A 13213-nucleotide genomic window follows, 5' to 3' on the forward strand; every position below is an offset into this window, starting at 1 on the left:
CTTGATAAGGAAAATCCGTATTCACCGCAAGTCCAAGTTCGGAAATCAAGCCTTGGGATATGCTTTCAAGGATAATATGAAAGTGAGGCTTGGAATGCAATATGCGTTCCAAGCTTTGTTGTGGACAGATATCAATAGAGAAGAAAAACAAGTGCTTAAAGTACTAAATCCCTTCTAGAATTAAAAATATATGTACTCCTTAAAGAATGTAATTGTAACTGGATAAAGGTGTTAATCCCATAAAAAAATGCACAGACCAAATCAATGGCTGTTGTTAGACGGGTACAGGAAGCACAATAATAATAGATGCATGCCTTCATGTTACCAATTATACAATGGTTATATATATATATATACACATATATATAATTCACTTAAAAAACCATAGGTTTCACACATGTTCTAGTTAGCTGGGCATTTCACTCGTGAAAAACCAATGAAATTCCCCCGTTATAGTTAGGTCAGATAACTATAACTCGCGCGACCGCCACTCTATCACAAGGATGATGTCATCGGTGATGTCATGAGTAATGCCACTGACCATGTCACGAGTGATGTAATATGTGACGTCATGAGCACTGGATTGCGGGCGCGCGAGTTATAGTTATCTGACCTAACTATAACGGGGGAATTTCATTGGTTTTTCACGAGTGAAATGCCCAGCTAACTATAACATGTGTGAAACCTATGGTTTTTTAAGTGAATTTGCAAGGTTTTTTAAATGCTAATTCCTAACTATAACGTGTGTGAAACCTATGGTTTTTTCAGTGAATTTGTACGGTTTTTTAAATGCTAATTTATGTATTTTTTTTTTTTTAAAGTTTTTTCACCGTGCGCGCGAGCTGTGGGCGCGCGGTGCGCTTCGCGCATTGCGCGCCCACGTTACGTAGTTCGCGGAATTTTTCCGTTTCTACCGTGCGCGTACGCTACGCGCACTCCGCGATTTTTCGTAAAAAAATTAAAATACATTTTTGCCCTTGAGGGTCCTTCTGGGACCCCCTGACCAAGGCTAGGGGGTCAGGAACTGTCCAGCCTGCCCCCTTTTCACGTTATCCACCTTTGTTTTTCACCCCCTCAGACTGCGAGAGACAAAATGGCGGCCGACACTTCCTGGTTTCGACCGATTCGAATGTTTACTAAGATCTAACAACCAATCAGAATCGCGCTCGCGCACGGCAGCGTGCGTGTACGGTAAGCTTATGGTACGCGCTCGGAGCGCGCCTATAGATATATATATTGATTTAAATGCTATTTTCTCAGGAAATACTGAACAGATTTACACCAGACCTGCAAAAGGCACATCCCTGACCTGAGGACTACCTCTCTGCCAAATTTCAAGTAATTCTGTTCAGCCATTCGGGCTGCAGCTTGGACTAAAGGTCCTATGGAAAAATGCATGGGGAAAACGCGTTTTGGGACCCCCCCTTTTTCTCAGCCCCCGCTTGACGAATCCCCCCGAGACTTTCAGGGAAGGAGCGGAGCGCCCCACCTATTTTGAAAATTTCGCGAGGATTCGTCAATCGGCGCCAAAGTTATTCAAAATAGAATGTTGCGGATTTCCTATGGAAACACGGTCCTAACTATAACTATCTACTGGCGACCGCCAGTAGATAATATATACATACATACATACATACATATATATATATATATATATATATATATATATATATATATATATATATATATATATATATATATATATATAAAATATATCTATACACACACACACACACACATATATATATATATATATATAATATCTACATAAGCACCTTAATACAAAAGAAATAACGAGTAATCAAGTTGTGCAGGCATAAGACATGGACCTCAATATAATAACACATAGCTTAGGTCAAGTTACTCAAATGTTCAACATTATGATATTCATCATGCAAAGAATCAAACCAATCATAAATAAAGTCTCAAAGCAGGGTCTTTATTATGGTGGTATGAAACACCTTGAAATGGAGTACATAATGCTCATATGGTCAGTTCATACATGGGGTGGGTGGCCCCCTGTTAAGTCTATGGGTGCCGGGCAACAGTGACACGCATGTATTACTCCTGGAGATGAGAGACAAAGCTCCTCCCGAAAGTCTTCTAGAGTTCTGACTCACTCCCAAAATCAAGGGTTTATATAAGAAATCCCCCTATTTAAAATTATGAAAAGTACAGAATCTTTGTGGTGTGAGCAAAGAAATACGTTTTCAGTAAATTAAAACGTGCATTTTAAAATTGTCATGCAGTCCTACCATCTAAGCACTAAACCAATACATGAATATTAATTCAGAGGGGCTAAAATAACATCATCCAGAGGTGTCAGAACAACTTTCTTACATAAACAACAGTGGACCATTGTGAATTAATGCAATACTGCGTGCAAGCGGAAGATCCTTGACAAAATGTTATATTAGTGACCCTATGCTAGGGAGTCTTCTTCCAGAACAGTGCTATTCAGAAAAGAACAAACATGACTTGCTTGACTCTGTGCAACAGAAATAATGGACAGCGAATGTGACATCCATTTTGAACAATGTGGCATCGAGGCCTAGCTGAGACCTAGTTAACATAAGCCAGGAAAATGCACTTTAACTCGTTCCAATGGCACTAGTATCATATCAGTGTGCACATGTAGATTTGGGTGTTGATTGCTTGTTTAGCACACTATTAACAATGCACTTTCCTGATTAATACACAAAAGGTTCCACACACCTCTTCTTCGTTCTTCATTTTATGTTATTTTATGTTTCGTTTTTCTTCTCTCCTTTAGTGGTAGCCCGCTCCTCTTGTGTTATCTCTGCTCTGCCCCTCTTCTTGTGTGTTCCTGCTCATGATCTTTTTTTTTCTATCTCTTCAGAATTCCCTGGGCAAAAGCCCGTGCTGAGTTCTTCCAAAAGGGGAAGAACAAGGCATCTCTTGATGCGGTGGAGAGTGCAGCCTTCTTTTTGACTTTGGACGATGAGGCCAATGGTAATGAGAAAGGGCAGGACCGATACATGGACAAATATGCCAAGTCCCTCCTCCATGGAAAGTGCTATGACAGGTGTGGACGGTTACCTCCTATCCAAATCTATGTACATACAACTCATTTTCTTTTGCTTCATCAAACTTTTACTCTACACATAAACACATCATAAAACAACACAACTTTCTGTCTACCTAATGCTTCTGCCTTGTTTCAGGTGGTTTGATAAATCCTTCACCCTCATAGTCTTTCAGAATGGGAAGATGGGTGCGAACGTTGAGCATTCCTGGGCAGATGCTCCCATCGGTGGACACCTCTGGGAGGTAAGACTGGGTAGAAGGTCAGAACAGCTAGGTGTAGATAAGACTGAAGAACTAGGGTGGAGTGGTGATGAGTTACTATTGCCACTCTATAGATTTGGTATTGACACAGATAATTCTTCATATCAGAGTTGGTCCCTTGGACTCAACTCTCACAAGTCTGTCTGGGATCATATCCTTATCACTGCCCACTCTAACATCTTCAAATTCGGGGAGCGCCTGATGCACAAGGACATACTTCACCAGTGTCAACCTGCTTGTGTACACTGTTTAAGAGAAACATTGCCAGCAAGAATTATCATATTGACTGTTGTATTGATTCATGTTTTTTTGACTGACTGTTCAACATGATCTTTTTGACTCTTTAATTTTGTGCCATGGATAAAGTATTTTGTACCTCTATAAAAACCTGAAGCAAAAAATCTGAGGCTCACCATCAAAAGTATAATTCCCAACAACTCCTCCTGTAAAACGGAACTACAACCCTTTTCAGAATAAGGGGCCAGATCAATTATTGCACTGGACTATCAAATGGTTGTACTTTATGACCATTATTTTTGCAATCAGAGTTTAATTTTATGAAAAGACCTTTCTACTAAAAGGTTAGTTCATAAAATTCTGATTCATAGTGAATTGCAATTCATTATTCATGAGGTAGGTTGCAACTTGTGGCTCACTCTGATTGTACACAGTCTCGCAAGGGAGCCTGCAAGTGTCAGTAGTCCATTATCCCTGTGATTGTGTTTAAATAAAGGATTTTATTTAAAGTAGCCTGTTTTTCTTAAAAGAAGTAAGGTTGCTTTTAAGAAAAACAGGTTTTGACCACTGCCTAGTCTCAATGAAACTTTTACAAAAATACACAAAGGGGAAGGGACCCTAAAAGCAATTTGGTATCTAGTTTGAGACCCATTTTAGGAATCAGTAAATCTTTACTACCTCCTAAGATCGGTTTAGTATTTAGGATAAAACCTTTTAGTGGTTGCAAGCCCATACATTTACCAAATCGAAGGGTTTGCAACTACTAACAATTTTGAATATCTGGCCCAGAATTGGTTTGTTTAAAACTATTTTCTTTTGTGGCATTTTTTTGTGAATTTGGAGTTGAAAACTGTCCCTCTCTTTTATATCACAAGTCCCTCTTTGTACATCTCTGAAGTTGAGATCTGTGCTCTAAAGCTCTTTGAGTTACCCAATACCTATGCAGAGGCCTAAAGTCATGTGGCTCTGGGACTTAAACTTATGTTATCAGGCACTTGGCAAGGGTTTAAGATCAAGGTTAATCATTCAAGTTTATAAGTCTTGAGTGGTGGTGTAAATAAGTAACTGGTATTCGTAGCAAGTGTTGGCTGCAGATACACATGCTGAGCATACTCCTGCCATTTAGTGTTGGCCCCACTTTGCAAGTTGTTTTTCCTCGAGGAAGTTTTATGGTCGGCGTCGTGCATTGTTTCTCCTCCCCCTTGAGGTATTGCGCATATTCAGCGGCAACTTTGCTAGAAAGTTTTTTGTTTCCGACATCAGGTTCAGACGAACTATGTCAGAGCTCTGCAACATTCTACGCCCACCTTGCGTATGGTCAAGAAAAGACGCAACCAGAGATCCAGTAGAAAACACCTACGGATCCTAGGTGCCGGGGACCAATTGCCCAGCACCCAATGCACACACACCCATTGAAAATGACAGTCTCTGGGCGATGGAGACAAAGAAGGACCTCTTTCAACTGTGCCCTTGGTCAAATACGAACAATCTGACACACACAAAGTGTGTAATTTGTGCCTATCTCTGGAGTAGAGAGAAAACAATTGCATGACTTGCGCATATTAAAAAAACAAAAAGACACTTTGGACCCATAGGGATTGACACCAGGCACACTCCTTGGAACTGGCGGGCGAGGCGGAGTTCTCACACAACATCGACTTGGAAAGCGAGGCATGTGCTCTGGTAGGAGGTGGGATGATCATCGCCAACGCCAGATAGTACTTCTGATTCATCCTCTAGCGAAGAACAAGCTCCGGTGCATATAGGGGGCCCACATTGCTGAGGCTGATCCCTGTATCTGGACCGTGAACCAAGACGACGACACAGGTACTGTTGACCTCTGTAAAGAAGATCCTACACTTATCTCCACCACCGCTGCCATGCCATGGTGCGCCACAGCCCTCGGGCTCAGCCCAACACCGTGAGCATGCCTCGGGCCAAGAAGGGATGGGAACATTCTCAATCCCAATAATGCAACAAGGCTACAGCACGGGGATGGCTCGGGCACTACTCCAGCACCGAAGCACAAGTCGGCACCATCTGAGCCACCTGCACCGAAGCATAAGTTGGCACCGGCAGACACATTGGCAATGAAGTATGCCAAGCAGGCTGTTACCCCAAGAAAAACATCGGATCAGAAGAAATGCTTGGGCTCGAGCACCTCAGAATCGAAACAGCCCTAGGTTCCGAGGACTGAAAAACAACATTGACACTCTTCTAGCCAGAATAAAAGTATTATCTCTGGGGTTCCAAAGCCACACAAAGTTTCTGAGGACACATTACTGGCTCTAAAGAAACAAGACACAAAGAGCAAGTGAAGAACCGTTTATTGTTTTTGGAGCACTGCAACAAGTTATGGCAGAAACATGTAAAGAAAATTCCAAGAAACAGGCTCAGGGACAAGCCTTGCAACGGCCTCCACCAAAAACAGTGCCACAAGATCACAAGGCCATAAGCCCAATGACATTCAGTCCCCTAGAGTCACCACACTTGCCCTCACCACAAGAGGAGGAAGAGGGGAACAGACTCCAAAGGAACACAGGACACTTACATACCCTTTACCCATGGGATGACTATGATGTGGTCCTGCCTGTCCCAGACATGGAGCCGCCAGTACCTACTAAGGCGTCACAACCTGGTGACACATCCTCATTTCACAGTGTCATCCAAAGAGCGGCGGAGTGCCACAAGCTCCCCATGCACACACCAGAGGAGTCAACTGACTTCCTAGTGGAAACACTTTCGCGCACTAGAGAAAATAAAGGACACTGATACAGCCAAATCCATTGGTGGATTACAAACAACACCTCGAAAGCAACAGCCCTTTCAGTGTTACCAAGGGCGAGGGCCAGAAAAAGCCTCTATCCCAGAAAATACCACGTGACAGCACAAGCAACAGCTGTATCACCAGCAAAGGTGTGGACACTATCAAGGAGGACACAAAATCAGGGGCTGAGGTAGAAGTACCCCCAACATAGGCACCTCCACACCACCAACTAAATGACTTGCTGACATTTCACTCCAAGCACGAAATACCGGTCTGGGAAAGGCTACCACAATTCCACCAGTTGTGGCCAAACATCACATCAGACCAATGGGTTCTACAAATAATCAGGCTGGGATATTGCCTAGACCTAACTTAACAACCACCATATATCCCTCCAAAAACCACAGATGTTTGATCTATAACATCTACATCTGCTAAAGGAAGTACGGCATTACTTCTAAAAGGGGCCATAGAACTAGTCCCACTCAAACATCAAAACAAGAAAGACGGCTCACTATGGCCCAATCTGGACCTGCGCCCACTCAGTCAGTACATACTATCCCAACTCTTCCATATGGTCAGTTTGCAAAATGTAATACCACTACTACAAGAGGATGACTTCATGAATGTGTTAGACCTGAAGGATGCTTACTTCCACATTCCAATCCACCCAGTGCACCGCAAATATCTATAGTTTGTGGTAAGTGGGCGTCATTATCAGTTCAAGGTATTACCATTTGGGGTAACAACGGCCCAAGGGTGTTCACAAAATGCTTAGTGGTAGTAGCAGCAAAATTACGAAGGGAAGACATATATCGTTTTCCCTTTCCAGAGGACTGGCTGATAAGGAGTCTTAAGAAAGCCAAATGTCTAATAGACACTCAAGCTCTACCAAGTTCACCAATTGGGCTTCACGATCAATGCAACAAAATCGCATCTCCAACCACTCCAGGTACAGCCATACTTCGGAGCGATACTCAATTCAGTATCAGGAACAGCTTACCCCAAACCACAAAGGGTGCTCAACCTCTAGAACCAACAGGATCTTTTTCAACCACATCATCACCTACCAGCTGCTAGCTATCTACATCTTCAGTCAAAACAGTGATGCGCCTACTAGGGATAATAGCATCATGCATAGCGATAGTGCCACATGCACGACTACACATGAGACCTCTCTAAGAGTGTTTAGCATCGCAATGGTCACAAACGGTGGGAACATGGAAGATCTAGTGTTGGTTTCAGCCAAGGTCCATGCAGCACTACAATTGTTGTGTTTAATCTGTTTATTGATTTTTCACTTAAAAAAAAAATGTTTTTAGAGTTTTATATAGTACGAACTAGACCCGAGGGTATCCGGTATAAGAGCGCTTTACATGAGCACCAGTTTCGTTACAGAAGCACACATTCATTTTTGTTAGGCATGGGAAGATAATGTGATTTGCTCAGAATCACAGGATGTTGAGCGTCGTTGCTGAGACTCGAACCCGGTTCCCCAGCTTCGGGGTCGACCGCTCTAGCCGTAAGGCTACATTCTCTCCCCAAATATAAAAGTAGCAGGTGCTTTTGTTTACATTATAACTGGATTTACAGTGCTGGCCTAGGGGTGTTACAGAGCCCCTGAACAAGTCTGATTACAATGTAAGTATGTCAACCACTTCCATCTCTAACACATTGGTTCAGTATGTCAGTACCCAGCTCAGTTATCATATGCAGTTTGTGTTTTCCGATAGCGTGTGATCAAAGAGGGAACAGTGGGATCACTATGCAGGTGAGTGAGCGATGAACTTTTGAGTGACTACATAAGCATCCGTTTCGTTCTACCTTGTAGTCAAGTCAATCATGCATCATCTCTTGCAAGGTGCAACAGTACCATTTGTGCACACATTTAGAATCCTTTCAAACTTGTCAAACAATAACAACTTACTCCCAACTTATTAAGGCCCAAAGAAATTCCCCCTTGATTGTCAATACTAACCTGTGGCATTTTTGTTTGTGTGGCATGTCTGTATTCATCACCCCAGCCCACTCATGATACTTAAATAGGGCATGGTTTGTGTAGGATTCTGAAAGTATAGGTTGTAATCCCTCATTTCCAGTCCTACGCCGGGTCCTCTTCTAGGGGCATGTCTGATTGTGGGTTCCGGCAAGCAACTTCCTGGAACGATATAATTACGCAGCCCCAATGTATCTTCTCTGCGGGGGGAGACACCTTCAGCTTTGGCCCAATTGAATAGGGAGCGGGCCCACGCTATTAGAGCTGGCGGGTCCTTAGATTTCCAGCTCCTCTTTATGAGTCGCTTGGCTACTAAAAGGCCTAAATCCAAGAATCTGTTTGTGGCTCTGTGTTTCCAGTCTCGAGCATACATCCCTACTACCTATGTTTCCCATTGCCAGACTGCTGCTGCCAGCAAAGATAGTGGATAAAATAATGAATAACCAACTGTCCCTATTTATCAATGCCAATGGCCTATTGGATCACACCCAATTTGGCTTCCGCAAGGACCATAGTACAGAGTTGGCATTGATCAAAGCCTCAGAGGAGATCAGGGCAGTTATGGATGGCGGAGGAGCAGCAGCTCTGGTGCTCCTCGACCTCTCTGCGGCATTTGATACGGTGGATCATGGCCTTCTGCAGAGACGTCTGGAGAAGCTAGGAGTGGGAGACTTAGCATGCGCACTGATAGCCTCCTTCCTTGCCGATCGATCATCCACCGTATCCATGGATGGTTTTAACTCAGACTCCTACACACTTCCCTGCGGTGTCCCACAAGGGAGCTCTCTAAGCCCCACTTTATTTAATATATATGTCTCTGAACTAGCACCCCTTATCCAGGATTTCGGTTTCAGTCTGACCACCTATGCCGATGACACTCAGATTGTGGTGGCGGCCTCCAAATCCCAACAGTCTCCGGCTCCGCAGTTCAGAAATTGCATGAGCGCAATTAATAAGTGGATGACAGCACACTGCCTGAGGCTCAACTCCAGCGAAACAGAAGTCCTAATTTTCGGGAGCATTCAACCCCCGTGGAATGATCTGTGGTGGCCCGTTGAGCTGGGTTCCCCGCCCACTCCGGTGATGGCCTTTTCTTGAACGCACAGAAGCAATATCTGCATAAACTACAGATGATCCAGAACGCAGCGGCTCGCCTCATACTGGATATACCCAAATATCACTCCGTTTCCAATGGAATCCGTTATCTCCACTGGCTTCCTATACCCCAGCGTATTGATTTCAAAGCCCTGTGCATCGTCTTTAAGGCTTTGCATGGTATTGGTCCGAGTTTCCTGCAGGATCATCTTTCTTGGTATTGTCCCACCAGACAGCTGCGCTCCACGGGAGCTTGATTACTCGCTGTTCCAAGAATTTTTAAAACTCACTGGGGTGGACGCAGTTTCTTTTACGGAGCGTCTAAATTGTGGAACACTCTTCCGTTCTCCCTCAGAAATGCCAGCTCCCTGACGATTTTCAGGAAGCAACTGAAAACCTGGCTCTTCCAGCATTAGGGCAATAGTATTCTTGTATCATTGTTATGTCCAGCGCCAAGACACCCCCGGGTATACGTGCGCTCTATAAATTCCTGTAACATAACATAACTTATAGATCTGTCTGTGCAGTCAGAGAGCTGTTGCACCACTTCCTCCCAATAGTTTCCCAGTCTTGGGCAGAACCACAGCTCCATCAGGCACTACAATGGCGAACCCCTCAAACATACTGAAGGGAATAGCCATCAAGGACTCAATTCCACAAGTGACACTCACAACTGATGCATCACTCATGTGGTGCTCATATGAAGGACATTGTGGTTCAGGGACACTGGACTAGGCCTGGGCGAAAATTTCGTTCCGTTCGCGGAAAATGTGATAATTTGACATTTTCGCGTTCCGGGGAGAGCGCGAAAATGTCAAAAATTCCGGTTTCCGCAGCTTGGCGATAATTTGTTTCTTGCTCGCGCTGTAAAATAATACATTCTCGCGCGCGCGCGATCGCCTTACCTGAATCCCTGCGTTCGCCGACAAGTTTTCTTGATCCGGTCGCGTTCTCCATGAGATGTTGTATGTTTTTAGCCATTTGCGCTGTCTCGCGACAGTTCGCGCCCGCAGTGACGTCATGCGTCGCGCGATCACGTCTTTCTTCTCGCGATCATGCACCGCGAGACAACTCAAAACAAGATGGCCGCGCTCGCAAGCAACCACATGGGTAAGTTGGCGACCCGCAACCATGCAGAAAATCTCGCGAACATGCCAGAAAAAAACTTCCACATCTTCGCGATATTTCCGCTTGTTTGCGATAATTTTAAATATTTTCGCGATAATTTGCGAAAGTTAATTTCGCAAATTCCGCCCACCCCTACACTGGACCTTACAACAACAGCCAATGCACATCAACATGGCTCTCAAAGCATTCCTAACAAACATTACAGGAAAAATTGTCCTACGAACAGACAATATGACTGCAATGTATAACATTCTAAAACAGGGGGGCCCATTCCATACAACTGTCACAACTATCGTAGACCATATGGAAACACAAAATCCTCGTCCTGGCACAATACACACCAGGGCAGGAAAACTCAATTGTGGACCTGCTCAGCAGGACAGGGCAACAAGTTCACAAGTGGGAAATACACAGTCCATTACTGCAACAATACTTCCACCGGTGGGGAACTATATCCTCGCTCCATATATCGCAAGGGACAAAAAACATTATTTAACAAAGGAGCCGTTGAAAATGCACAATACCTCGAGGGAGAGGAAAAATGAAGCAGAAACACCAATCATAAAAGCTTCCTTGAGAAAAAAACAACTTTCAGAGTCCAGGCCGAACACTATATGGCAGGAGCATGCCTAGCATGTGAATCTGCAGCAATACACACTACAAATAGATGCTTATAGAGTAAGTAACATACTCCTTTTTCAAGCCATCCCAGGGTGCTGTGGATTCAGTGACTCTCTCTCACAAGCCACAGACACATTACTGTCACCAGTCTTGTGGCTCTCCTGTAGGCAGGGTGGCTCCAGTAAAGCGCCCGAAGCACAGAACAAAATAGAAACAACACTATCATCATTGTTATGGTATGTATGCTATGGGATTTATATGAGGAACTGTATTTGTCACATACATTAATAGCACCATGAAATTATATCCAGTTATCATTTTGGGCTAGGAATGGGCCGGGCAGTGTTCATGGGGAACAGGAAATCCCCTGGTTGGTCAAACTACTGATAACTATTCTTAGGGCTGGATGGGTTATGGGATCCAACTCTAAAAGCTGCCTGGAAGGAGCAGCACTTTATTTTCTTATAGCACATTCAAATGTATTGCATTTCTGTGTCTGACAGTTTTAAATAGTTCTCCAGCACTAAGAGCAGTATTAGGGTGTTTTACACTTGAACAACACAAGGGCCTGATTCACAAGCTACAGGTTTGTAGTAACTTACACTTTTTTTTTAGTAAGTTCCTACCTCCATTATTTTCTGTGGGAGGTTGCTGCAGTACCAGTGGTTGGCCATCTGTAGTGCTAAACTTGCTACAAAAGTTCAGTCTGTGAATATCGAAAGCAGTAAACTTACACATAAGTGGGAACATACTCAAAGGTGTAATTTACCTATGCAAATGAGGCCCATTGTTTCAGAGTAACAAGAGTTAGAACTGTAATAGTCAGGACTGAACATAAACCACATGTTTGTAAATTTAGAAACAGCCAGGTAAGGTGGCTCTTAAATGTCATCTGTAGCATGAAAGACAGTGTTAGATCATTAATTCAATAGGAGGAGAGTTACGAAAAGCAGTTGACGAACCTGAGACAGATTGGTTTTGAGCTTGAGCAATTCTAAGTCTTTGAGTCATCTTTGCTACGTAAAGATACGTGGATAGGAAAAATAGCCGACTTTGTCTTTGACTTTTGCTTTGCTTTAAAAGGAAGGCATTGTAGACAGCCCATGATAGGGCTGAAGCGATTGAACGTACTTGTTGAAGATATGAGTCTAGCAGGAGACTTTAATATGGTCCAGGGTAGAGTGGTGGAGTGAGTGAGGAATGAGATATGCTATAAAGGATGGCATTTCTAGAGTTTGGACAACAGATAACCAAGGAATAGGCTGACAATCATAGTAGGCCAGGTAATCGCACATGGTTGATTGAGGGCAAATTAAAATTGATTATTTTCTATAGATCGCTTGTTTGGGGCACCAGTGAAAGGGAAAACTCCGGTATAATGCCTGGTGATTTCGCTGGCAGTGAGAGGGAAGGAGAGAAGAGTTTTACTGGGTAAGTTTAGCCTTGCATGTAAACTTAATGGATAGAACTTGGTTATCTGGGAATGAGCATCGGGACATTATTTGCAGTAAATCTTTGGAGTTTGGTAGGACCAATTCACATGGTTAGTATACCATTTATTAAGGATGTTATTAAGTACAGTTAAGTGTCAACAAAATATACATATGTTGGGATGTGTGTGTGTGTATATATATATATATATATGTATATATACACACACACACACATATGAATTACCTACAGGTGATCGGCAGTAGGTAGTTATAATTAGGACCCTGTTTCCATAGGAAAAATGTTTTTTGACTTGCTTATAACTTTGGTGCCGGTTGCCAAATCTTCATGAAATTTTGCTGAAAAAAGTGCACTGGTAGTTCTAGTTGTGAATGGAAAGTTTTGGAGTGATCCTTCAAGCAGGGCGGGTGAGCGAGAAAAAGGGGGGCGGTCAAAAAAAGTGTGCTTCCTATGTTAATCCCATAGGGATTTTGAACACGACTACACCCCCAAACCGCTGGACGAAATTACACCAAATTTGGCAGAAAGCTAGCTCTTGGTCCAGAAAGAATACTTTTAGTTATTTGGTGTAAATCCAGTCAGTAGTTTTAGAGATATTTAAAGAAATC

General features: G+C 43.3%; 1 protein-coding gene across 2 annotated transcripts in view; it reads left to right on the top strand.

The window, feature by feature from the left end:
• Positions 1–13213, top strand: part of CPT1B (carnitine palmitoyltransferase 1B) — a 194398-nt gene that overhangs the window by 113318 nt on the left and 67867 nt on the right. For both annotated transcript variants that reach the window (XM_085653785.1, XM_085653784.1), the window contains exons 11-12: positions 2861–3046; positions 3186–3291. In XM_085653785.1, coding sequence (XP_085509911.1) covers positions 2861–3046; positions 3186–3291 — 292 coding nt within the window. The remainder of the gene's footprint in view (positions 1–2860; positions 3047–3185; positions 3292–13213) is intronic.

This window comes from Triturus cristatus, chromosome 4_1 (assembly GCF_964204655.1).
Source record: "Triturus cristatus chromosome 4_1, aTriCri1.1, whole genome shotgun sequence".
In the NCBI taxonomy this organism is placed as follows: Eukaryota; Metazoa; Chordata; class Amphibia; order Caudata; family Salamandridae; genus Triturus; species Triturus cristatus.